This window comes from Dysidea avara, chromosome 4 (genome assembly GCF_963678975.1).
Source record: "Dysidea avara chromosome 4, odDysAvar1.4, whole genome shotgun sequence".
Lineage (NCBI taxonomy): Eukaryota > Metazoa > Porifera > Demospongiae > Dictyoceratida > Dysideidae > Dysidea > Dysidea avara.
Genome location: NC_089275.1, coordinates 48,940,591 through 48,967,782, shown reverse-complemented (window position 1 = coordinate 48,967,782; position 27,192 = coordinate 48,940,591). Strand labels below are relative to the sequence as shown.

The window sequence follows — 27,192 nt, the reverse complement described above, 5'->3', positions numbered from 1 at the left end:
TACTTGTTGTTCATGTGTGTAGTGATGTGTGATACCACTGGCGGATACAGGGGGGTTGCAATGGTTTCAACTGAAACCCCATCACACAACTGGAATAGTTATGTTAATTTAAAAATGAAGTAGGGAGGAGATGAATGATGGTGTTACAGCATAGCTCGGTGGGAAAGTCCCTACTTTGGCATTGAGCAAAATTATAGCTAATGTGCCAAAGTAGGGATTTTCCCATTGAGCTATGCTGTTAATCCTTCATTCATCACTACTTTTTATTGCATAGATCCCTACTTCATTTTTATATTAACAATTTTTTTAAATACTAGTTTGTTTAGTTTTTGTTGTAGCACAGCTTGTTGCAGTGTAACTTGTGAGCTAGCTATTAAGTTCCTGTACAACTTATTAAAGTATGTACTGTGCCAAAATTGGAAACACATAGGCCTGTAGTAGCATGCATAGTTTACCTTTGATCGTAGTAGCAGTGGCACTCAGATCTATGACCTGTCTTAGTACGATGGTCTGTGTTCTATTCACCCAGGCCGGAAGTTGTTCGAATGAACAGGCCCTTTAAGTTGTCTGGAACTTAGTCTTGACTAACAGGATGAAGTAATACAATTTCCACTTGAGTACTATCTAATCACTTGCTGATCTCACCACCCAGCTGAGTCAGTGTGTTCAGAGGAACAAGCCATCGAGTATCAGTCCGTCAACAAATCTCTTTGTCGATTGCAGTCCAGGCAGTGGCAAAAGTTGAAGTGACAACTCAGCAGCCTTAATGTTTCACCATAGATTTCACATGCAGCACTTGAAATTATAAGCGCCCGCTCTTTCAGCAGCATAAGTGCTTTCTGAAATAATTTTGTGGTGTCTACAGAAAAGTGTTGATGCAGGAAATTAACACCTTGGTATGGTTTCGATGCTCGAAGAAGAAGACAACCAACCTGATTAAAGATAAAAGGAAAGACAAGGCGCACAGGGCGTACACATGTCAGAACCCCAAAAGGCATATCCCACCAGTGAGTTTATTATTGTGGCATAAAACGGTGACTGTGCGCTGCTTCATTTGGGCTCTAGGCTTGTGACTGTGGTCAGTGAGTGAGATGAAATTTAAAGTTTTAGAGGTTTTTAAAAAAAATTCTATATCTGTTCACCAGTAAGTGTTTTCTTGTTTATCGTGTTAGATGGACTAATATTTTTCTATAAAGATGATTTTCGTGGTGTAAGATGTCTGTAGGATGATTTTAAAGGTGGTATTTTAGGTGACGCATGTCATTTTCGCGGGAATCCCTACTTAAACAATACTACTGTACTGCCTGATACTTTTAATGAGTTTTTAACATCATAATCATGTTTCATCACACGTGATTATTCCGCTAGACAATTAGGTGTCAACTCCTGTGACCACACCACCCCCACCGAGAAAGAAAATGCAAACACAGTTATGGTGTATGTATGAGTATAGCAGTGTCTGGAATTAGATGTAGTCCGTTGTTTAAAGTGTCCAAAATGTAAAAAATACTCTATTGCATGTACAGTGGCAGATTTTGTGTAAGGTCGTACCAAACTAATCATAAGGCTTCATGGACTATTACCCTCTTGTAGTGACCTGACAGGTTGAAATTATACCATTTCACCTAAAACTGACTGTTTTAATAGAATATAATTATGTGATAGAGTATCTCAATCAATTTTTATAGGTGAAGGTGTTGTAACTGCTCTTCATTTTAAGTATATAGGATTGCCTCCTTTCACCTCAAAGGCATTTGTTATTCCTGGTAGCAAGTAAGGCCAGATTTTCGTTGTTTTACACTTATATAGCCCATTGTTTTACAATTGGACTAACTTCAATAAGCCACCTCAAGGCTGGAAAGATAAACAATATACACACAGGTTTTTCTGCTAACAATTTCAGAAAGCCTGCACACCTGCCTGGCTAAAAAAAGTATTCAACCTCATTAGCTAATTGCATGTATCAGAGTGGCAACACACACAGGGGCAGATCTAGAAATTTTCAGATGGGTTTCTGGTTCTCAGGAATTGCAACTTCAGCCTAGCTGCAAGTTGAAGACCAAAAAAAAAGGCCACTACATGCTTTTCAATGCTGTGAAGGTGATTTCAAAGGTAAAAGTATAAAATTTTGCCAATAAAAAAAGCCATAAAATGTATAACACTTTGTAATTTTTATCACCCAAGGGGCACGCGCTAGTTCAGAGGGGGTTTCCGGAAACCCCAGAAACCCCCCCTAAATCACCCCGGACACACATTACTTATAGTTGAATTATTACCACAATTCAATTTTTTTATTCTCACCAGTTGACCATTCATCATCTACTGATGACTCAACTAATGAACCAGTAGCTACTGAGAGAGGAAGGAAGAAGACAAAGTCTAAGAACAGGCCCGTAGCCAGGGGGGGTTCGGGGGGTTCTGAAGAACCGCCCTCTTGGAAAAAAGGTCCACAATTTCAGTAAAAGGTCCACAATTTTAGCAAAAAGGTCCACAATTTTAGTATACAAGTCCAAATTTTCAGGAGCAAAAGCCCATTAGCTACAGTTTACTAGATACCACTATAATAAGAGGCTAAAATAAGTGCTCCGAGTAACTCATTCAGTGCTTGCATTAAATGCAATGCAAGATCGAGATACTCTAATAGAGCAGTCAACCACTCTAATAGAACAACCACTCTAATAGAACAGTCACAATTACATTTTCTTTTAAAAGCTACTTAATTTACATGTAGATTGTCTAAGCCGAGCTTTCATTAAAATATAAGATTTTGGTGGACAAGCCCCTCCATGCAGAGCCCACGAATAGCATCCATGCTTCAACTCCATGCAATGTGTAAATTTCATTGTTTAAGACACCCTTTGTTCTGCTACACTGCCCCTGTTGATCATGGCAGAGTGCTCAATCTTTCCCATTCTTATTCATTGTGACATTCCAATATATTATATTTAGACACATGCATGTGCAGATGGTATAATTACAGTAGCAGTAGAGATATTTTTCCAGATATCATTCATACAGCTGGTCTTCAGTTTACCTAAAAAAAATTGTTATTTTTATTGACTGAAATGCCACTAAATTCAACCTTTTAGTATCTGTTTTCAAAAAATTTTCTGGGGGGGCATGCCCCCAGACCCCCTAGATTCAGTACCTTTATTAATCATCATGCAAGTAAAGGTCCACTTTTGGTCAAAAAGAACCCCCCTTTCAAAATTCCTGGCTACGGGCCTGAAGAAGGAAAAGAAGAACAGACCAGTCAGAGCTAAATCAGGTAACAATATATGTGACCGGATTTGCGAAAAGGTACCTTTTTCACACACAAAATTTGACCCATTTTTTGAACTTTGAAGTTTCATAACTATTGTATATTTGTATATAATTGCCGGAAATTTTCCATGAGTGCAGCTAAAGTATTTGGCTACATTTTGAAACTAAGAGCAAGTTAATCAGTATAAGGAGTCAAGCATTACATCATTTTGTTTGCTGGCATGTAAAATGTGTGGAAAAGGTACCTTTTCGCAAATCCGGTCACATATTATAATAGAAATATTGGTACTCTCTGATTCAGTTTAACCATTAAACCTGCAAAGAACTTTCAGGGAATATGTGTTGTATACATGACAACGTTAGGTCTCATAGCCTAACAATACACACTGATTATAAGTCTGTTTCACTAAGCTACTTGGAGAAGGTTACATAAATGAACACTGTAACTACAGTGGCTTCTGTACTTGTTACGAAGTGATGAGCAACTAGGAAGCCATAATAGTCCTCACCAATACTAGTTTCCAGTAAACATCACTTGTCATGTATTCACTGATGAACCTGTAAACATTAACATCACTTTACTTGTTGTTCATGTGTGTAGTGATGTGTGATACCACTGGTGGATACAGGGGGGTTGCAATGGTTTCAACTGAAACCCCATCACACAACCTAAATAGTTATGTTAATTTAAAAATGAAGTAGGGATCTATGAAATAAAAAGTAGTGGAACAAAAGATGAATGATGGTATTACAGCATAGGTCAGTGGAAAAGTCCCTACTTTGGCATTGAGCAAAATTATAGCTAATGTGCCAAAGTAGGGACTTTCCCATCGAGCTATGCTGTTATTCCATCATTCATCACTACTTTTTATTGCATAGACCCCTACTTCATTTTTATATTAACAATTTTTTTTAAATACTAGTTTGTTTAGTTTTTGTTGTAGCACAGCTTGTTGCAGTGTAACTTGTGAGCTAGCTATTAAGTTCCTGTACAGCTTATTAAAGTATGTACTGTGCCAAAATTGGAAGCACATAGGCCTGTAGTAGCATGCATAGTTTACCTTTGATCGCAGTAGCAGTGGCACTCAGATCTATGACCTGTCTTAGTACGATGGTCCATGTTCTATTCACCCAGGCCGGAAGTTGTTCGAATGAACAGGCCCTTTAAGTTGTCTGGAACTTAGTCTTGACTAACAGGATGAAGTAATACAATTTCCACTTGAGTACTATCCAATCACTTGCTGATCTCACCATCCAGCTGAGTCAGTGTGTTCAGAGGAACAAGCCATCGAGTATCAGTCCATCAACATATCTCTTTGTTGATTGCAGTCCAGGCGGTGGCAAAAGTCGAAGTGACAACTCAGCAGCCTTAATGTTTCACCATAGATTTCACATGCAACACTTGAAATTATAAGCAGATTAAGCACCCCGCTCTTTCAGCAGCATAAACGCTTTCTGAAATAATTTTGTGGTGTCTACAGAAAAGTGTTGATACAGAAAATTAATGCCTTGGTATGGTTTCAATGCTTGAAAAAGATGACAACCAACCTGATTGAAGATAAGGGAAAGACAAGGCACAGAAGGTGTTAGAACCCCAAAAGGAACATCCCACTGGTGAGTTTGTTGTCGTATAAAACGGTGACTATGCACTGCTTCGTTTGGGCTCTAGGCTTGCAACTGTGGTCAGTGAGTGAGACGAAATTTAAAGTTTTAGAGGTTTTTAAACAATTCTATATCTGGTCACCAGTAAGTGTTTTCTTGTTTTTAGTGTTTTCTTGTTTATCGTGTTAGATGGACTAATATTTTTCTATAAAGATGATTTTCGTGGTGTAAGATGTCTGTAGGATGATTTTAAAGGTGACATTTTAGGCGACGCATGTCATTTTCGCGGGAATCCCTACTTAAACAATACTACTGTACTGCCTGATACTTTTACTGAGTTTTTAACGTCATAATCATGTTTCATCACATGTGATTATTCCGCTAGACAATTAGGTGTCACCTCCTGTGACCACACCACCCCCACCGAGAAAGAAAATACAAACACAGCTATGGTGTATGTATGAGTATAGCAGTGTCTGGAATTAGATGTAGTCCGTTGTTTAAAGTGTCCAAAATGTTAAAAAATACTCTACTACATGTACAGAGACAGATTTTGTGTAAGGCCATACCAAACTAATCATAAGGCTTCATGGACTATTACCCTCTAGTAGTGACTGACAGGTTGAAATTATACCATTTCATCTAAAACTGACTGTTTTAATACAATATAACTATGTGATAGAGTATCTCAATAAATTTTATAGGTGAAGGTGTTGTAACTGTTCTTTATTTTAGGTATATAGTAATGCCTCCTTTCACCTCTAAGGCATTTGTTATTCCTGGTAGCAAACAAGACCAGGTTTTGGTTGCTTTACACTTGTATAGCCCATTGTTTTACAATTGAACTAACTTGATCTATTTTTTAATAAGCCACCTCAAGAGGGTAGAAAGATAAACAAAATACAATATACACACAGGTTTTTCAGCTAACAATTTCAGAAAGCTTGCACACCTGCCTGGCTAAAAAATTATTCAACCTCATTAGCTAATTGCATGTATCAGAGTGGAAACACACACATTACTTGTAGTTGGTGATCTATTACTACAATTCAATTTTTTTTTATTCTCACCAGTTGACCATTCATCATCTACTGATGACTCAACTGATGAACCAATAGCTACTGAGAGAGGAAGGAAGAAGACAAAGTCTAAAAAGGGAAAGAAAAATAGACCAGTCAGAAATCAATCAGGTAACAATATATTATAATAGAAATATTGGTACTCTCTGATTCAGTTTAACCATTAAACCTGCAAAGAACTTTCAGGGAATATGTGTTGCATGTATGGCAACATTAGGTCTCATGGCCTAACAATACACACTGATTATAAGTCTGTTTCACTAAGCTACTTGGAGAAGGTTACGTAAATGAACACTGTAACTACAGTGGCTTCCGTACTTGTTATGAAGTGATGAGCAACTAGGAAGCCATAATAGTCCTCATCAATACTAGTTTCCGGTACACCTCACTTGTCATGTATTCACTGATAAACATGTAAACATTAACATCACTTTACTTGTTGTTCATGTGTGTAGTGATGTGAGATACCAGTGGCGGGTACAGGATGGTTGTAATGATTTCAGCTGAACTCCCTCTGTAAACAGTGCACACACCTCAAATTTATTTATGGATCATGTGGGTAATAAAATTACCAAGAGCTTTACATTGTGTATTATATTGGACTTTTATACTACTGGCCAAACTTCATACTTTTGCCTTTGAAATCACTGAAAATGCCATTATGGCGTTTACGCATGTTAAGCGCCTCTAAAAATAACTATCGATTTAACAAGTAAAAGCGTTGTTTCGCTTCAAAACTTTCTCCGAATGCCTGGATTGGTAAGATTCAACTGTGAAACAATGTTGTGGAGTGACTTTTACTTATTCATTGCTAGCTAGTTTACACCACTGAGCAATCAAGTTAACATTCACCCCAGCTGGGATCACAAGTTATTGAAAACTTCCTGAACCTCAAACCTCCTCTGAAAATTTCTATACCCTCCACTGAAATATTGTGATACTCTAGTTGTATCATACCACAATTACTGATATGCATGCTCACATCTTGAATTTTGATTTTGTAATTATGGAAATGTATAAAGGTCTGTTTTTGTGCATGTAGAACAACAGTGTAGCTTGGTTGTTTACCAGTTTCCTAGACTCTTTAAGCTACTTATAACAATAACTATAGTACTAAACAATGAAACAATATTGGATGACAACACATCTAATATGAAGGTCTACATTATAACAGTGTAGCTGGGTTACTTACTACTTTCCTGGACTCTTTAAGCTTGTTATCCTGTAACAGTGCAATGGGCGTGAATAGGGTACTAGCTAGTACTTAGCTTTGGAAATGTGTTAGCAGCCCCTCACATTAAATGGCACTTAAAAGATGAATCATATCATATCAGCAACTATACACAGCTGTTACACTCTTTCAGGTATATCACACATCACTACATGATGTAGTACTAAACTCAAAACATACTACCATATTGTGGGATTGTCTTGTGGACAAGTTTTTGTGCGAAAGTAAACTTATATGACACTTATCTCATGAGGTGATAAATTCACAAGTTTAAATTCCTCTTACACATTTATTACTTGTACTAATAAGTGTTCACTACAAGATGAAAAGCTAATGAAATTTTTGAAAATAGACATGTTTCCCTGTAACTGTTGACGTGTATTTATTCAGGTACCTGAAGCTCATAGAGAAATAGGGTAGCAGGGTAGTTGCTTTGTACTGTTCAGTGATGTATAGTGAAGAAACACTTGTTGTATAGGGGAACGAGCAACTGATTGAATTGTTATGAATAATCAAAAAGCTGTTATGTACATAACAAACACCTGGTTTGTTGATGAATATTCCACCACAAAAGTTAAAAGCTTGCAACAAACAAAATTGTACACAAATATTAACTAGTGACAATTCAAACAAGGTGAATTGTCACAAATTCAACTTAACAAGGTGAACTTGGTGTCACTTGATCTTGGCACCAAATTCACCTAAGGCCACTCCAAATAAATTCTCTGTTTCCCGTCCTGGACTCAGGCATATTTGCATGCGAGCGGGCGGTCCATTTCCATTATTTCATTATAAATATTTGCAGCTGTTCAAACCATTATTTGCCTGGAAAAACCATAAAAAGCTGCATAAAAGCTTGTTCTTTCCTTTTTAAGTTGCAAAATAGTACAAACGTGAAGTCTGTGCAGACGTGATAACTCTGCTGACAAGTAAGCTGACACTGTTTCAAGTGAGTCTGTCAGTATGCAAAAATAACCGGAAAATAATGGAAGAATACGGAATGATGGAATAATTAATTTTAGAACTGAGAGTACCAGATGCGGGCGGTGGACGGGAAACAGAGAATTTATTTGGAGTGGCCTAAATTGTTGTTATTAAAGGTATTGTCACTAATCTACCAACACAGCTATGTCTTGGCCACCACATTGGATTTCACACCTTTTTTCATCTTGCCTTTTTTGGGGGCTGCATCATTTCTATACAGAGTAGTTGTTTTGGTATAGATTACATAATACATGTCCTGTACTATAACACTTCGTCTTAATGATGTCTGTACGTGCATAGGTCCTGTAGGAGGTGGTCAGTTACAACAGGTTACTGACAATATCAAGGCAAGGTACCGACGTAAAGGATTAGTGAAATCTTCAGCAGAACAAGACCCATGGCCTCCATTTCATGCTAAATCCTTCACCAACTTAGCCCTAGTACATCAGAAAATATTGCAGTTACAAACTAAACAAGACACAACAATAGCAGCTAGGATACGTACTAAGGGAGACATACACAAAATACCTGAACTAACATCATCAATTAAACTGGAAAATATCCATCAACTATTCACTCCTATCACTTCAGATGATCAATGTCTCAATAGTATCCTAATAGAGGGTCACCCTGGAATTGGGAAGACAACACTGGCTAAGGAGATCTGTTTACAATGGGCTAACAATAAACTGCTCACATCAGATAAACTGGTACTATTACTGATGTTAAGGGACCCCAATTTACAGAAGATCACTAGCACAGAAGAGCTAGTGAAATATACACTACCTGCAGATCAGGTACAACCTGTTTTGAGCTACTTACACACCACTAATGGAGCTGGAGTAACCTTCATCATTGATGGATTTGATGAACTCAGTAATAAACTACGCCACACATCTTTCTTTAGGAAACTCATTGAAGGGGACACTCTACCTAATGCCCGAGTAGTGGTGACATCAAGACCATCTGCTTCAGCTTGTCTACATCAACATGTTGACAGAAGAATAGAAGTTCTTGGATTTGAGAAATCTAGCAAGGAACAATACATTGATGATGCTTTGAAGACTTCTCCTTCTAAACTACAAACATTAAAGAGACATTTTCAACAATATCCCAACATTGATGCAATATGTTACATACCATTAAACATGACAATCATAGTATTCCTGTGTCTACTAGGATCCCTGCCACCAACTGCCACTGAAATGTTTGCAAGTTTCATCCTGCACACAGTCTGTCGTCATCTTAAGAGGACAGGGAAGATTGCTGAAGATGCGCACATCAACAAAATGGAACGCTTACCACAGCCAGTCCAACAAGTACTACAACAACTACAGAAAGTTGCATTTGATGGTCTTGTAGAGGACAAAATAGTATTCACAATGGATGACTTACCTGACATGTGCAGGGATGATCCCACTTGTTATGGACTATTACAATCTGTTGAATGTTATTGTTCAGATGAAATTGGTATTCCATCCAAATCCTTCAACTTCCTACACTTGGGAATACAAGAATATTTTGCTGCCAAATATGTAGCAACCTTACCAGAGGATGCAGTGTACACACTAATGAAGGAGTCATTTCTTGTTACTGATAATTATGACCCTGATCCTGATAGTAAGAGTGTCCGCCTCTCCAACATGTGGATCATGTATTGTGGTATAACCAGTGGACAGTGTAATTCTTTAAGACACTACCTGTCAAGTAATCATGACTATACTGATAGATATAGTTTATTATATAACGATAGAAATTACGACTTCTTACATGATAATGATTATGAAGACAATGACCAATATTATAGTATTGAAGAAAACACAACACAATCATCTGGTGATGATAACTCAACTACATCAGACCATCAGATCACTCCTACACATCATCCATCATCATCCATCACACCTGTGATGTCACACTGGTGTGATTCGCTACAAATATCATCCATTAGTTCCCCTTCACTGACTCCTCCAACCCAACCAGTCAGGTACCCACTAACATCATTAAGAGGTCAACACTTCACATCTTACCCTCAACCATTAATGGAACACCACAATGTGTATCATCCTTACCAACAACAACAACTGGGGTATCATCCTGTATCCAGTCATCATGATCCTAGCAACAGTGAACATGTTACTACTAATATTAACACACAAGTGGCCTCAGGAAAGATGGCTGCTCCATCCCAACAAGGATCAACTTCTGATCAGGAAATATCCAACATTCTAACTATCTCAAGAGACATCCTGAAGGACCCAGTAAAGGTCCTCTACTTGTTCCAGTGTTTCCAAGAGGCTCAGGGTGACAAGTTATGTGACATCTTATCCAAATCATTTGATAGTGGTAAGATTGACCTCCATGACTACAGGCTCCTCCCACACCAGGTGGTGTCCCTGGGATTCTTCCTATCAAGATCACACAGGAAATGGAAGGAACTAAATCTGGATGAGTGTCTGATTGGAGATCATGGCATCAACCTACTACATCACTACCTTTGTGGAGATAAAACAAACAAACAAGAAATAACAACAATTGATCTTAGTAGGAATAACCTCACTGTAGCATCATCACCTCTCATTGGTGACATCATCACTCACCTTCAACCACATACTCTGAAGTTAAATCAGAACAATATTACTAATGTGAGGGACATCTGCACTGCAGTAAAAAACACTAACACAGTCAAAGTGTTAGACATGACGAGTAATGACCTCACAGCACAAGAAGCATCAGCAATATCTGATATGATGACCTGTTTGGAGGAGTTGGACATCAGTAACAACAAACTTGGTGATGATGGAGCAGATATAATATCAAAAGGAATAACAAAAACCAACACACTGAGAGTATTGGACATCAGGAACGATAACATCACATCCACAGGAGCTATAGCAATTGCAAACAGTTTACTACACAACACCTCACTGGAGGGACTAAACATGAATTACAATGCTATAGGTCAAGATGAAGCCACAGCAATTACTCAAGCCATTACTAATAACAAGACACTAAAGAAACTGTTACTGTTTGGTGATGATATAGTAGATGAACAGTCAGCCATGATAATAATGAGGAGCCTACACCATAACAACTCTATCACTATGCTGTCGCTTCCTTTTACACTAGTGGAAAATGATAACGTGAAGACAGAAATTGAAGACATCAATAGTACAAGGAGGAAATGTAATATACAAGAATTACTATTAATTTATGCTCTAATTTGTAATCTAGGTACCAGTGTTGGGAGTAACGCGTTACATAAGTAACGTGTTACGTAATATTATTACTTTTGTGGTAACAAAGTAATATAACGAAATACGCTATGAAAACAGGTAATATAACGCAAGATACTTTACTTACAAACGTAACGCGTTACCTAAGTAATATAATTACTGTAACGAGTCTAATATGACGTAATATTATTACTAGAAGTAACGAAGTTACTAGTCTCGTTAGTTATCCTCTGAGTAACGCCTAACCACAATGGAGTAACGAGGCCTATTGAATGAAGCTTATTCACTAGCTTCTTACTTATAACCAAGATTTGTACATTGTCCAACAATGCAATCATGTCACGTGATAAGGTGGTAGTTTCACACGCGACAGCTTAAGGCTGTGGACACAAAGTAATATAATATGTAATATTATTACAGTTACTTTATTTTATGGGTAATATGTAACTGTAACTAAATAGTTCTGTTGCAAGTAATATGTAACTAGTTACTTTTACAAAGTAACTTGCCCAACACTGCTAGGTACCAACTGCTCTACAAAATCAACACATCACCATAGTAACCATTAACAAGTTATATTACACTTGTACAGATTTTTATTCTTCACACAATTATTAAATTTTTATTATTAATACATGTTAGCCATCATAATCTAATACAAATTTTACTTGTGAAAGTTTCTCATTTATAAAAACATGTTCCATACACAGGTCAAATTACAGTTAAGTTCATATTAACAATTTTATTACCATAATTTGTACCAATGGTCCAAACATTGTCAGTTCCAGTGTTCAGTAGACATTACTAGCTCTATCACAATTATTATCATACAGACTATCAATGATAACATGGTTATACAAGTTGTATTATATCAACATTCCATTACCAGATATTGTGTGACTGTTCTATTAGAGTAATCTTTGTTGTACTGACTACTAAAGGTAGTAAGTCACCTGACCTTGAACCTGAAATTAAGCAGTAATATTGTATTTAATATTTGAAATTGAAAATGAAGTGACAACAAAAATTTTTATAGTATATAGTGAACCTCTCTATCACAGACATTTTAGGATCCAGAATTTTTGGCCACTTTTTGCTGTAATATAGAGGTGTTCCTCTTCAAAGGCAAAAAATATATTAACCAGACCTGTTGGGACCAAAATTTTTGCCATTGTTTTTTTAATTTTTAGTGTCCTTAATTCAGGGAGTTTGTTAAGAGAGGTTTTATTGTACACCCAACAATGGGAGCTAACATCATAAATATAAGAAATGTTTTGTTTATAATTAATAGTAGTCTAACTATGTACAATATTATAATATATTATTCAAAAAAGAAAATTAAAAATATTATCTCCACTACATATTAACAGTTAATGCCAATAGTGATCAGTGTCTTCTGCTCCAGTGTTGTTAGTTGGGTAGGTCTATACTGGTACTCCAGAATGAGTTGGTGGAAGAAGTGCTCCAAATGAACCTGTAGACAACAATAATGATAGTAGCTAATAAAAATGTGACTGCCTCGCTGTGTTTTTGTTTTATTAGCATTATCTCTAGTGTCCAAGGAATATATGACCAGTTTCAGCCTATTGTGGTACAGTAGACCCTCACTTATCCGACCCTCGTTTATCCGTACCCTTGCTTAGCCAAAATTGTAAATGACTGTTCTATTAGAGTATTTTGAGTAAAAGTGTATGCTCTGTTAGAGTAATTCCAGAGGAGGAAGGGAACGAATTAGCACCACTAAAATGAATTATGCAAATGGTCGTTTTCTGGAATGAGGTAAAATATGTGAATGGCATCATCGCTAAGTTAAAGAATGGTTACCAGGCTAGTGTTAAAATATTATACGTGAACAATTGTTTATAGATTTCACATAGAAAACCAAGTGCTTTTACAAAACAAAATACATCACCATGTTGCTGACACAAAGCACAATCCGAATATCTAACAACCCCCTGCCATCCCCACCATTAGCTAGTTTTGCATTGCGACTACTGAGGCTCACGTGAAACTCTATACAAACTAAGCAATTAACGAAATAGTTTTAAGTAGCACTTATGAAGCATTTCCAACCTCCTCTGGAGGAATTCCACAGCAGAGCTCTGTATATAAATGTATGGGCTTCAGTTATCTGAACAATTCACTTATCTGAACACCTTTACCATTCTCTGAGATACATTGAGGTTTGGATAACTGAGGTATGATAGGTCATTTGTTTCAAAAATAAAATTTAACATTTGATATAAAAATTTTATTTAATATTTGATTTTGTACTACATTGTAATATTTGATATTGAACATTTGTTATTTGATATTTACTATTTAATATTTGATGTTAAACATTTGTTATTTGATTTTTATTATTTGATATTTAATATTTTGTTATTTGATATTGAATGTATTTGTGACTGAATTTGACAAAACAAGGCTTCGACGCACAAAGCTTTGTTAGGAGATATGGCGATTTTAAGGAATCATTGTGTAATAACTTCCCAGTGCCTACAGCTGTGCAAACAAAATTTGCACCAATTGTTCATCTGTTCACTAGCTATCACTGAGTGGGTGTATACATTTCTGATACCCAAAATTTGCCCTGTTTTGAGCAGCTTTTTTCGAGCGGGTAATAATATCACAGATGGCAGTAATAGGGTGGGAGGGTGGGGGTGGATGGTGGTCTTAATATACGGGTATAAAATGGAGTAAGAAGACGATTGGAATCCAGAGGCCAAGTTTGGGCTCTCCATGGCCCTCCATGGCCCTCAAATTACTCCAAATTGACTGAGAACACTATTGGCGAGCTCTCTGTGAAGTCCCAGCTCACTACACACCATTATCACAAAGCCATGGCCATTTAATGGTGCCAATCTCACACTCGTGGCTTTGACAGGGTCGGAAGAAAGCTGCTACAGAAACCAGACTTGTCAGTGCTGAAGGAGGTACAGTGTGAAATATGATAGTGTATTAGACCAGCAATCCATTTCTGGTAAAATCGTAAGTTTGATTTTGTGTGTGTGGAAGCCTGGTTTTGTGAAATCCGGTCACATTTGTTATTTGATTTTCCATATTTATTTGAATTTGATATCGTTATGGGTTATCGATATGGATACAGTATCAGTTTATATTATCGGTTTCTAGTAATCACGAGATCCGTCCAGTTCTTAAGATGCAGGTTAGGTGATCCCGGCACGGCATTTGTTCGCCAGGAAGCACGTGTAGTCAACTGGACCACCGCCGGGTGTTAATCACCCTCGATTGACAGCAAACACTATTACAGTCTTGTTAAATTCTCACCTCGGATAGAGCTTCATTATTATCCGCACTGCTCATGTTCACACCTGCACCTCGCGAATAACTGCCGTGCCGGGATCACCTGACCTGCATCTTAAGAACTGGACGGATCTCGTGATTACTAGAACCCGATAATATAAACTGATACTGTATCCATATTGATAACCCATAACGATATCAAATTCAAATAAATATGGAAAATCAAATAACAAAATATTAAGTATCAAATATCAAATAATAAAAATCAAATAACAAATATTTAACATCAAATATTAAATATCAAATAACAAATGTTCAATATCGAATATTAAAATGTAGTACAAAATCAAATATTAAATAAAATTTTTATATCAAATGTTAAATTTTATTTTTGAAACAAATGACCTACCATACTGAGGGTCCACTGTAATTAGTTTTGGAATTATACCATAGACAGTAGGAAATAGCAAAGTAATTGATGACTACACTGAACACAAGTTGATGTTATGCTGCTTATAAAAACCAGGCGCCCATGCAATAAATACTACTGTAATTCAGCATATTTCATAATTTATGAATTATTTTGCAATTTGGTAATTACATCGCTATTAGTGCTGTAAACCAGTGTCCAATTAACCAGTTATTAACTGGTGTTGTCTAGGTCAGCCAATAACTGGTGAAGAAACCTTTAAACCAGATATTGCCCACCCACTTGGTAAACCATAAATTACCCCTGCTGACAAGTGTTAACATCATAACATAACCTCAAAGTATGTGTAAATATGTGATTGTAATAACTGTTATTGCAAGACAGGATGTTGATGGTTAATTTGGCATGGGAGTGTAAATGGTGGAATACTGGAATGGTGGAATAGAATTTTTAAAAGTTTTTTACATCCAAATAAGTACAACTCCTCCCCTTAAGTAAGCAAATAAATAGGATTCCTTTTGAAGTCAGCTCTTTTAGCATACTTTTCCTCACCACAACACTTGTATGACTTACAACTCAATACTTTATTACTTGTCTGAAACTAACTGTCTTAATGAAGGTTCAGTTCAGTGTACAACGTGGCACTACCACAATGAACTTTGGCTTAAATTTTGTTTTTTTTGACATAATTGTGGAAATGGCTCATTGTAAACACTTACAAGATAGTCCCGTTTCACTTTTCCCAAAGATTTTCACTTAGGCTCCAAGGTTAGTGGTAAACACCTCATACAGGCTCTGCCCTTTGTGTTCGCCCTCAGTGCCTAACTGGTAAAGTTGATAATAAATAAACAAATACTTCATTATATAGTGCATGTACTTTTACAATGCACACATGTAATCAACTAGCTAGCTAATATTTATTGGGAACAAGGGTTAAGTCAGGAGTCTTCTTGGTATTCATAATAAACTGCTATTGTGCATGTTCATAACTGACATTACATCATTACATTGGTAAACTTTGTCTATAATGAGGTGAATTATGCTAAAAGAGCTGACTTCAAGGGAAATCCTATTAATTTGCTTACTTAAGGGGAGGAGTTGTACCAAGAGTTCATAATATATATAAGGAAGAGAGAGTGTCGAACGCTCAATAGACCCCATACAAACACACTGGGTAAAATATAACTCGTAAATTATCGTTAAACCCCGTTTTTTGTTATCACCTTACAGACTTGACAAAGGCTGTTGATAAGCGATGATAACGTTGAAGACCTTCTCTAGTGTATGGCTTTCGATAGCCGATACAGCATTCAGTGGAATTCCTTTTTACGATATGAGTGGTGAAGAAACTCTGACGCCTAGGCGGTTTGCTTCGGTCAGCAAGCGCCGTCGTTTGGCTGATAAGGAGGACCTAGTAAACAGTAACCAAGACAGCAACGCTGGGGTTAGTATCAATGTAATCGAAGAAGAAATGTATGCTCTGTTCTAATCACACAGCTCCGAGACACGTGCCGTGACTTCTCTGCCGCTCCACAGCACCACGAACAGTCAAATCCTGCGGTGTCGAGTTGTCAATCCCAGATACAGCCATTCGAGTGGCGGCCTTCAGTACCCAGTCAGCATCTACACGGATTTACTGGACCACAAGCTGAACAGATTTATTCAACAGAGGTAATGAATATTGATTTTAATGCACAGCCATCGCATTTTTACTATTATTTTTTCTGCTCATGTACAGACTTTCAGCACTGTTCAACCAACATTTCTGCTTCCCCCAAGTATTGCAGAAACCCCACAGCAATGGCCATGGTCAATGCCTGTTATAACAAAATTTCCACAACTTTTACAGAATGGTACTTCAAGTTGTCTGGGGTATGGACCATGTAGTCTGCAGCCTGACCCATCATCAGTTTCTACCCAACCTCCACATTTATCGAACGACACTGAACTAGTAGCCAATCAATCCAGCTTAGAGGAGTCAATGCAGTTACCTGATGCTTCAGAGAATGAACCAACAGAATTGTTGTGTTTAGAGAGTGCTGTCACCAAGGGCCAGGCCACTTATCCAGAGTTGTTTTTCTTGAAGAAAGATTATAACAGAAAAGTTAAATTGGAAGTGACACCCAAGAGAATGCACCATGTGTCTGGAAGTGGTCTTATATCAGTAGCCAGGATCACATTCAATCAAGTAGAGCCGTCTGGATTTACTTATGATTTACAAGTCCTCTTCTCATCAATAGAGACTGGAAGTGTTGCTAATTTGGACGAATTTATGTCAGTATGCAGCAAATTATCAACCGATGCTCAGTACAAATTCTGTCCTGGTTTAAATGAAAAGTTCTATTATGACACTTTCTTTGCTACTATTCGCTATCATATAAAAAGTGTGAGGATATGGGAAAAGCCTTTTAACCGGATTGACTCGAAGAATTGTTCCATGTGGCATCAGCTTTCAAAGAATCAGAGTAAAGAAGAAAAGAAATCGCTAGAAGTGTTGTGTGGCAGCTGTAAGCGTCTCTGTACCAACTTGGAATATCGAAAGCGCCAAACAGATGTTAGCCCAGCCCGGAAAGTTGCCCGGCAACAGTCATCATCTCACTTCAAATTGAAATATCTATCTCCTCTAAGTACAGCTGCAAGGAAGAAGGCTGCTCAAACAGAACGTTCAGCTGATAAGGCCAAATTAGCAAAGCATGAGGAGTTGGATGTACCACTAGATGATGACCAGTCTGATGAGCTTTGCGATGTAATAAAAAGGATTGAAGAGACATGTCCAAACGAATTGGACAAGATATTTCAAGAAGGAGATGACCATGCAGTGGGTGATCTTGTTCGCAACTCTTGGGAAGCAGACAAACTAAATGGCAAAAAAAGTTTTTTTAAGGACCAACACAAGAATGGTAAGTTCGGTGATTTTTTTTGTTGATTTTTGTTAGTGGATGAAAATTGTAGAAAATGGAAAGCGCTGTAATCGATGGAGTTTAGTTACAATTAGAGTAGGTAAGTAGTTGCTTGTCTCATGTGTATGTTATTAGCAAACCTTCTTATATGTAGCTCTAGCTGTATTTGTTCGCAGTCCTGCTGCCTATGAAGCTCTCAAGAGTTTCAATATTTTGCAGCTTCCATCAAGAGCAACTTTACAATCATACACAGGGGCATTTTTAGATGAAGCAGGAGCATACCGGGAGGCAATTGGAAAGCAAGTAGAGAAGTACGGAATATTCAAGGAAAGTTGTAAGGCTGAAGGGAAGTTGCTGCCAAAGTCTGATGGAGTAATAATCTTTGATGAAGTCAAGGTAGTATCTTCACTGATGTGGAACTCGCGAAACCACAAAATTATTGGCTTGGCTATGACAGAGGAAGATCAAGCATCGCTACATGATGTTTTTCAGTTATTCGACAAGGATCGTCGGATTAAGCAAACAAAATATATGCTCCAGTTTTTGTGGAGAGATGTTACATCTTCTTTTGATATTGTGGGGCCATATTTTTCCAGTGAAGATTCGATGAATGGGAAGTTCATTTGTTCATGTGTTTTGGAAACAATAAAGCTTTTCCATGTAAGTTGGTGACATATAATAATATTTGTACTGTATATATTAAATCTAGGTTCATGGGCTGCGGACAGGTCTCCTTATTTGTGATGGAGCTGCTACAAATCTGTCAGCATTAAAAGCCACACATGGACATTATGGTATGTATGGCACCGGGGATGGTCCAGACACTTACATGATCAAGCCTTGGTTTGTCAACCCATATGATCCTTTGCGTAACGTCTACTGGCTAATATGCCCTAGCCACCAGGTATGTTTAGTAAAGTTGTGTGATGGTTTTATATTTCATATATTAGTTGAAGAATATGATCAACGCTCTGTTCTCGTCCCAAGATGGAGGAACAAAGCGTTTTACCGATGAAAATGGTACTAATTTTGATTGGAAGACCATTTTAGACATGTACTCGCGAGAATGTTCCAGAAGAGATAATGGAAATGCCCGAATGGTACCCAGGTTACGTGAGGCTTACATACTTCGTGACTCATGGACAAAGCTCAATGTCATGCCTGCTAAGATTATGCAAGTAAGCACGAAGCAAAATTGTTTGGTTGTCATTCTCAAACCTCTAGCAAGAGAATGTTTTGTCAGAATTATACAGTTACACAATTCAAGACCCTCCACCTGCTGATGTTGAGAGTGTCAAAGCTACATTGCATTACTTGGAGGCCTGTCAGAAGTTGTTTGAAAAGGGGCTACTTAGTCATGAGAAAGTTTGTGATATCGACAGCAAGGTAGTGAAGTCGATTAAAGAAGGGTATTCATTCTTTGTGAACTGGCATACTAACCTCTCAAAGGACGGTAAGCTTTTGTATTCATGATAATTGCAACTATAGTGTTAGTCTAGCAGCACCCACCCTTTGCTAAAATCTGGTGACCATAGCATATGGTAGTTGAGTGACTGGATATTGTGTTTGCACGTCTCGTTAGACCCTTACTATTAGCAAAGGGGCACGCAATGCCATAGTGTGCTATTAACTACAAGAAACATTTCTGTTATGTATACAATTGGTTTCTGTTATATAGGTGAATTAAGTGCACAAGACAGAAGGTTTATTAGCTGGCAAAGTAAGCACATGATTTATCAAGTTTTGCTAGTGTCATGTTTTTAATCATGTATACAGCATTTGATCTTCTCAGGGTTTGTGTCTATGGGTTCATAGGCTACACAACCTGGTTTTTGGAGGAATATCCAGATCACTTTGTCAGCCCTGTAAGATTGTCAGGAAGTGCTGTTGAAACTCTCTTCAGCCAATTTAAACACACACGTGGAGGTAAACTGAGTGCCACTAACTACTCTACAGCAAGAGCTGCACATCTTGTGAAGCATTGTGTAACCTTCCATGATGGATCAAAAGGGTACAGAGATGTTCCATTGGAATTATCGGAGTGTATTCTGGAAAAAAAGAAGTACAAACGTAATGACAAATAATTCTTATTCATTCATTATTGTAATATTGCACTTCTAAATTTATCACAATTCCCCAAATATTTCCCATGTGAATTTTCATAAAAATTTAACTATACAGTAAGAAATAACACAGACAAAACACCTCAGTACAAATCAGTTATTTTATTTTAGTTTTAAGGTTTACATGATGGCTTAACAACAAGTCTCGTAAGTTCTGTCTTGCCAAAGTACCGCTTCCTTTACTGGAAGCTTCTGTTTGTTTGAAACTATCTAGATATTCTTGAACTCTGATATGACACAATTTACGAGTCAGTTCTTTAAACACTCCATCTAAGCAAGATGAGCTAACATCTCTCAACTCTGACACTTTTGACAACACAGAATTTACAAATAGCAACCAAAGATTGGAATCTTTCTCAATAGATACAGCCAGTGTGGTTAACAATTTTGATCCTTCACGTCTAAACATTTCATCTGTACAGCTCTTAGTAGTGGCAGTGTCAACAGCTTTCAAAAATGGCATCAGCTCTTCACACGGAAAATACATGTATCCACAATCCCTGTATTTCAAGTAGCTTGGAATGTGAATTTTCTCCTCAATTTTGTGTATGCTTAATTTCTGCAGAACACTAATCTCTAGAGATACTCTTTCCTTTAGTGATAATCCACAAGACTTTATTTGTGAGTACCTGTTGTGCAACATGCTTGATAGGGATGCCCCTCCAAAGCGATAATAAACATCATCACTATCTTCGAAACATGTTGGTGTAGGTTCCTGGTGAACTTCAATGGCTGAATGACAAGTACGGAGAAGCTCATCATAAACACAGCTGCAAAACAAAATTAAAAATTTCTTTGCATCATCTTTTGTCAAAGAATATAACATCACTACACGGTGCCACTGGGAGCGGACTGACACAACACAACATCAACTGCAATGGGGTCATCTGGGTGCAATCCGATCAGTGATAACTCACGATTGTAGTCTACGAGATAGTAACTGCAGTGCTGGTGCCATTGGAGTTGAAATTTTAAATATTTGTCTGCCAATGTTGAACAGTCACTGTACATTCTTACAAATTGCTTCTTTAATTGGTCTGCTAAACAGTGTAGTGAACTCAAAGGTACGGACGCACAAAACTGTTTGAGTTCTTCACTAGCGTTGAGTGGCAACTGATGTCCTACTGCTGTCATTGCAATGACAGAAAGCGTTCCACTACTGTAAGTTTTCACTTTCTCTGCGACGTTCGACTTTTCCGCTTTAGTCAAGATTCTTCGCTGACGAACCTTACTATTATCTTGATGATTTGCAGTCTCTTGAGCCGTTTCACCTCGCGCCATTTCACAACTGTCAACTCTGTCTTGTGCTCGGACTTCTTGTGTCTTGGCCGTCTTCGCGGATACTCTGGCTTGCTTTTTCTTCTTACTGGCCGTGGTGGTAGAAGGCGCTTTCCTCTTCGTTTTTCTAGTTTTCACACTCCCTGTTACTTCGCTCATTGTCAACGGGAATGAGTATGGTCTCGTGATTCAATCAGTATCGATATCAAGTTTTGGCTTTAAGCGCACTCCTACTGCGCTACGATAGAATTGTCATTTGCCGATGCTCCAGTGAAGTGTATTCGACACGTCAGAGGTGTTAAACGTCTACTTTACCCAGTGTGTTTGGTGGAATCAATACCCGTTCGACACTCTCTCTTCCTTATATATATTATGAACTCTTGGTTGTACTTATTTGGATGTAAAAAATAATATTGAACTTTAAAAAATTCCATTCCACCATTCCAGTATTCCATTCCACTCCACTGTTTATACACTCCCCTTTGGCACCACCCTAAACCTTCCAGCAGGCTTGTTGAGTCACATTGTCTGCCAATATACAAACAAACCAATTAACAGGTTATTGGCAATTATTGGTAGGCAATCAACCAGTGAGAAAAATTTTGTAGGTATACAGCACTAGTTGCTATGCACTGCTAAGGAAGCATCAATTAAAATAAACCACTTTAAACTGCAAATTACACACATGAAATATCTTCTCAACTACTGTATTTTATAGTGTGTCTATTGTTTTCTCGTGCGAATTGCATAGAGAAAGCCTCAAGGCTGCCCTTCATTTTCATCCACATAAGTACGGGTAACGTCCCCTTTTAAGTCAAAGGATACGCTACCTCTAGTAGCCTGAGGCCTTTAACATTGTTTTAAAGTTGTTAAACGTCCATAAAATAGAACGGGAAAACCATTACAGTACACACTACAGTACTTGATAATACTGTAATACTCTTCTTCTCCATGTTCTGCGAATAATTCTGAACAAATAGTAGACTAAGCAACGTATCTACTATACCTCTAGCCATTACTCTGCTTACTGGTCGAATAATTTTTTTGTGCATGGTGTAAGGACTTCAAGAAGAAACTGTTCCGCTGTTCTGCATTGCTCTTTCATCCCATGCTCTGGCTTTAAGGTACGTAGTTTAAACCATATACTAATAATTAGACACTGCGACCAATGGAAACTAAGTGATTTAGTAACCCCTCACAGGGATGTGCCCAGGTTTAGAATAGTGGTGGCTATAAAACAGACTTGAGGTTTAGGATGGCTATAATTACAAAAGTTAGTGGTGCATTTGTACTGAATGGTGAGTAATAGTGGTGGTTATTTTTGGTTGATTGGTGGCTATTTTATCTGAGTGGTGGTTGGTCCCGACCACTGCCGACCATTGTGGGCACATCCCTGCCCTCAGGCCCTTAGTAGTGCCCTCACTGCACTTGGGACGTTACAGCCTCAGGCCATCGAGGCTACTAAATTGTTTAGTTCCCTTGGTCTTGGTGTCTATTATGGAGTGCAATTAATCCCAATCACACTGGTAGTTTCTAAAATTGCACTGTTAATCTGACAGTATGGTGTGCTTCTATTGGAACCAAATGACGAGTGGTATTGCCATAGTAATAAATTCCCATAACAACAGAGTGATTGCTTAGCAACATTTGCTAGGTAACTGTTGCTAAGTGTGGGTACCTTTTGCCATGATTAATTTTCAAATTTCTGAGTAACAGTTGCTAACGTGGAAGGTGGTCACTATACGATTAGTAGGTAATCACACACATTTTCGTGCAATTAGGGAATAATTGTACTTGTGGCTGTTACTTGTACAATTATTCTCTAATTACACTCAAATGTGTGTGATTACCTATACTTAGTGTTTATAACTAATAAAAATAAATACATACAAAAAAAAAACAACAACAACAACTGGTCAGTAGATATGGCCCATCAATACCTGCTTTGAGTGGCCAATGTGCCGCTTTGGTCAGATATTGGCTAATGATCAACTGTTATATTGCACACTGCAGGGTGATATTATTGGCTGGAACACCCCAGTTCTACATGACCCCTACTATACAGTACTACTGTACTGTATGACCACTGTAAACTAACTGAATGTTCTATATACATATTAGACTATTTATGTTTATTAGTGTATCTTGATACTTTCTACTTTAGAACTATTACTCAACAATTTTAATCCTATTTCAACTAAACCACCATTAACCCTGAAACTTGCATAGTCCAGGATTTGATTTTAATGAAACCAACACACAATAATTTATGCCAATGGTTTCAAACAGCCATATCTGATCCAGTCCCTTAGAAATACAGATTTTATTAATTGGCAAGGAGCAAGATATCTGTGTATAAAGTTTTAACATACAAGAACCCACCCACTATGAAGTGTTGTTTTCTTTCACCTTCGTGTCGTTACTGCATGTTCTTGTCAGCAATTTTAATATATCAACTGAATTGCCACCACGTACCAAGCAACATGACGTCAAGAGAAAGTACATGGGATGGCCAAGTTGTGGCCTTTTGTCTATCGTTGTGTGAAGAAGAAAGATGTAGAAAACTTTTGTAATTCTAAGGCAGTGTGAAACTCTGGGTTGGAAGGATGCGATGAACAATGGGACAAAATTTAAAGATGAGTTAAGGGGTAACTGTAGGTTTTAGATACGTAGCTTCAACAGTTCTTATACTATGAGAGTTTGTTTTAATCCTTAAACCTGCATAACCCATAAAACTGGATTTTAACCTTATAAATATGTGCACCTTGCACAAAACGCTGTATCTTTAAAAGCATCTGTCCTAAGGCTACGCAATTTATGTCATTCTACTTGTGATGCAACAAGGATTAAAATGATACCTAGGGTTTTACCCACTAAATGGTGGGGGCCAAACTAGCCATGTCAATACGATTTTGTAAGGAAACACACAAATGTTTATAAAGTGGTTCATGACTCAATGGTGGCTGCTTTTATCACCTTGTAACAAGTTCCCTTGATCCTCCATTAAAGTTTCTATCATGCCATATCTATATATGACTCACACAAGTAAACCCACAATCGAAAGTAAACACACAACAAGAATTTTAAACATGGAGATGTGACTTGTTGTTCATCAATAACAAGTAAACCAATGTAATTAACCTTCTCCAAGCCAAGCTGAGCCTTTGTCTGAAATAGTTTACCTGGTAGGCATGACAACAAACCATTTTTATGGTATACATAAAGAGGTATACATTTCCCCAGTGTAAGTATATTTACAGAGACAATTGTTCACCTTAACATCAATATGACTTATGGGGTCATCCTTAAACTGATCATCATCATCATAGTCATCATCACACATGTCAAACCCTACCATCATCATAGTTACAGAAGGTAATACCACACGACCTCACCAGGGAAGGAGCTAGCAGGAGCTAATAACTCAGTGATGTCATCATTGAGGTCTTCCCAACCATCCTCCTCCTAAAACAGTAGTGGGGAAGTGTTTAATGGTGTGACATGTGTACTGACAGGTATAGACCATGTGCACACTAAGGCGTGACACTTTATTACATCATCAAAATAACGCATCAGCCATTTTTGAGGGCAAAATAAGTATACATTCTATGTCTAGGAAACTTTTTAATGCTAATACGAAGGAATCATACTGAAAGATAGAGTAGCACTGGTATAAAGTAAGTTACTAGGTAAAAGTATATAACATACTTGCGGCATGACAAATTATTCTGCTTAGGGAAGGTTCTTGCAACAGAACACTCGATGCTTTTGCCCTTACTTTTCTCACAAACTATCGTGAAACTTGAAGCCATAGCAACTTTCCCCCCGTTTTTGCCTGACCACGCCTTAGGTCTATAGCACTAGATAGTAGGAAGATCACTTTGTACAACAACTCTACTGAAAATAAACATTGGTGGGTTTAGTGGTGTTTGTTTTTGTTTACATTTTAACTTCCGTTTGCATTAGTCTACAAGGTTAGGATTTGTCTTAAAGTGTTCACCTTGGATTGGCAAAACACAAGTGACTACAAGGCTAAAACTACAGTATACCTTGGTGGAATCCAATTCATGGTGAACATTTTAAGCCTAATTCCACTTTGTAGACTAATACAAGTGAAATTATGGCTGAAATTCAGTAGTACAAACAAGTATTAAGATATTTTATGTTAATGTCTACAACATAATAAACACACATCACATGTATACCATTGGGGCTATAGTAACAATACAAAAATATTCAAACTCCTCATGAGCAGGTGAATAAGATGATGTATAGTATTGAGTATATTTCCCTGAGAAATGGCTCAATTAAAAAGTTCCATATAATTCCTTTGTAGCATGTATATTTTGTTAAAATTTTTTTTAAGTATGCTGGTATGAGCTTTACTGAAATGTACTGGTTTACCTCAATATTTACTAGTTAGCTGACCTCAGAGCTATCATCACTCCCATCATCACCATTACCATGGTTACCAGTAGCCTGTGTAGCCTCTAGAGTATTCTCCAAGTCCTTCACTAACAACTTGAACAATTTTGATGGTAGTGGAATAGTAGTGTATTGAACTATATGGTAGAGAATAATCTATGGTTTAAGCTTGGTAGTCATGGTGATAACAAGTGAACTATACAAACTACTGTAGTAACAATAGTACATCCCAGTGTGTGGGAGTATCAAAGTGCCGCGCTGGGTTATAACTACCATACAGCTAGACAGAGCGGCGCTGCTCCTGTACGATATATTAGTTATCACCCAGTGATAACTAACTTATCACCCTGTTGCGGAGCCACTCAGTCTCTTTCGTGACATCATAATAACCGCGAATGGCATTGTTTACCAATGGAACAAAGAGCCAAATAAGAAAATATCCAAAACACACCAATACAGCTGATTACAGCACTTAAAACTAGCAAAATCTTACAAGAAAACTGTTAATCCTTACACAATAACACTACAAGTTACCAATATGATAGTTTAACAAATGTCAAGAATAGTCCGTGACGATTTTCGCTCCAGCAATCACTCCCAACGGTCACTATGGTGAAGAACTAACTTCCTCTAGCTTCATCGTTCTATCTCGGACTATGGTAACCACTTGTTGGTCTTTATTTTTCTCTTGCACACCACGCGACACCACCATACCAACGTCTGACGAAGGCGAATCGTACCTGGAACCGCTGCTTCATAACACCGCCCTTCACTACAGTTTGTAGGCAGTATGTAAGGTCTCTCTTGTAGCTACGAAGTAGAATCTCCACACAATTCGGACGAAATCTTGACAGGAACTCAAACCAGAACTTAATTTACTATCCGTAAACTTCTGCGCACTCCCGTGCACTGGGATATAAAATAGTTATATCCCGTATACTCGGATGATATCATTGTTATTACACTCGTCCTCGGCTCCACCTCGGACTCGTGTAATAACAATGATATCACCCTCGTACCGGGATATAACTATAACTAATTTATACTATAGCTAGTTGTACCAGTTATCTAGTCATAGTTAGATTATCATACTATACATGTGTGACCAGATCTACAAGAATCCCACATGTTAGTACAAGCCTAATTTTACAGTAAATGCAATAAATGCAATGGGTGAAGTGTTGACGAAATTGAAAAAGCTAACAATTTTGAGCTGTTGTTTAACGAATGAAGGTGATATCGGCACAATCCTTGGTAGCATCGTGATCACCAAAGCAACAAAATGTTTCATTCCTCTGGCTATTTAGATACAGAAAATGTAACAAAATGGAATTCTACAGTTATCAGGATTAGCTGATATTAGGCCTGAACCT

General features: G+C 37.6%; 3 protein-coding genes across 3 annotated transcripts in view; 2 read left to right on the top strand and 1 right to left on the bottom strand.

Moving 5' to 3' along the window:
- Positions 1 to 3,252: 3,252 nt before the first annotated feature.
- Positions 3,253 to 11,504, top strand: LOC136252608 (protein NLRC3-like). Its single transcript, XM_066045105.1, has 2 exons — positions 3,253 to 3,268; positions 8,461 to 11,504. The coding sequence occupies exon 2, from the start codon at positions 8,883 to 8,885 to the stop codon at positions 11,427 to 11,429; it is 2,547 nt and encodes an 848-aa protein (XP_065901177.1). The 5' UTR covers positions 3,253 to 3,268; positions 8,461 to 8,882; the 3' UTR covers positions 11,430 to 11,504.
- Positions 11,505 to 12,671: 1,167 nt separating this feature from the next.
- Positions 12,672 to 27,192, bottom strand: part of LOC136252606 (importin-9-like) — a 48,642-nt gene continuing 34,121 nt past the window's right edge. The window contains exons 23-26 of the mRNA XM_066045102.1: positions 25,823 to 25,956; positions 24,790 to 24,859; positions 24,669 to 24,745; positions 12,672 to 12,870 (exon numbers count right to left, since the gene is read on the bottom strand). Coding sequence (XP_065901174.1) covers positions 12,760 to 12,870; positions 24,669 to 24,745; positions 24,790 to 24,859; positions 25,823 to 25,956 — 392 coding nt within the window. The 3' untranslated portion in view covers positions 12,672 to 12,759. The remainder of the gene's footprint in view (positions 12,871 to 24,668; positions 24,746 to 24,789; positions 24,860 to 25,822; positions 25,957 to 27,192) is intronic.
- LOC136252603 (uncharacterized) lies at positions 19,011 to 20,196 on the top strand. The gene is made up of 4 exons (XM_066045099.1): positions 19,011 to 19,171; positions 19,218 to 19,446; positions 19,672 to 19,713; positions 19,770 to 20,196. Exons 1-4 carry the CDS (start codon positions 19,046 to 19,048, stop codon positions 20,075 to 20,077), a joined length of 705 nt encoding a protein of 234 aa, XP_065901171.1. The 5' UTR covers positions 19,011 to 19,045; the 3' UTR covers positions 20,078 to 20,196.

Bases quoted from the DNA above. Each gene is read 5' to 3' on its own strand.
- LOC136252608 (XM_066045105.1), top strand. From the start codon at position 8,883: ATGTTAAGGGACCCCAATTTACAGAAGATCACTAGCACAGAAGAGCTA.
- LOC136252603 (XM_066045099.1), top strand. From the start codon at position 19,046: ATGTACTCGCGAGAATGTTCCAGAAGAGATAATGGAAATGCCCGAATG. The intron at 19,172-19,217 runs GTAAGCACGAAG...TCAAACCTCTAG, and splicing joins TGCCTGCTAAGATTATGCAA to CAAGAGAATGTTTTGTCAGA. The intron at 19,714-19,769 runs GTAAGCACATGA...TCATGTATACAG, and splicing joins AAGGTTTATTAGCTGGCAAA to CATTTGATCTTCTCAGGGTT.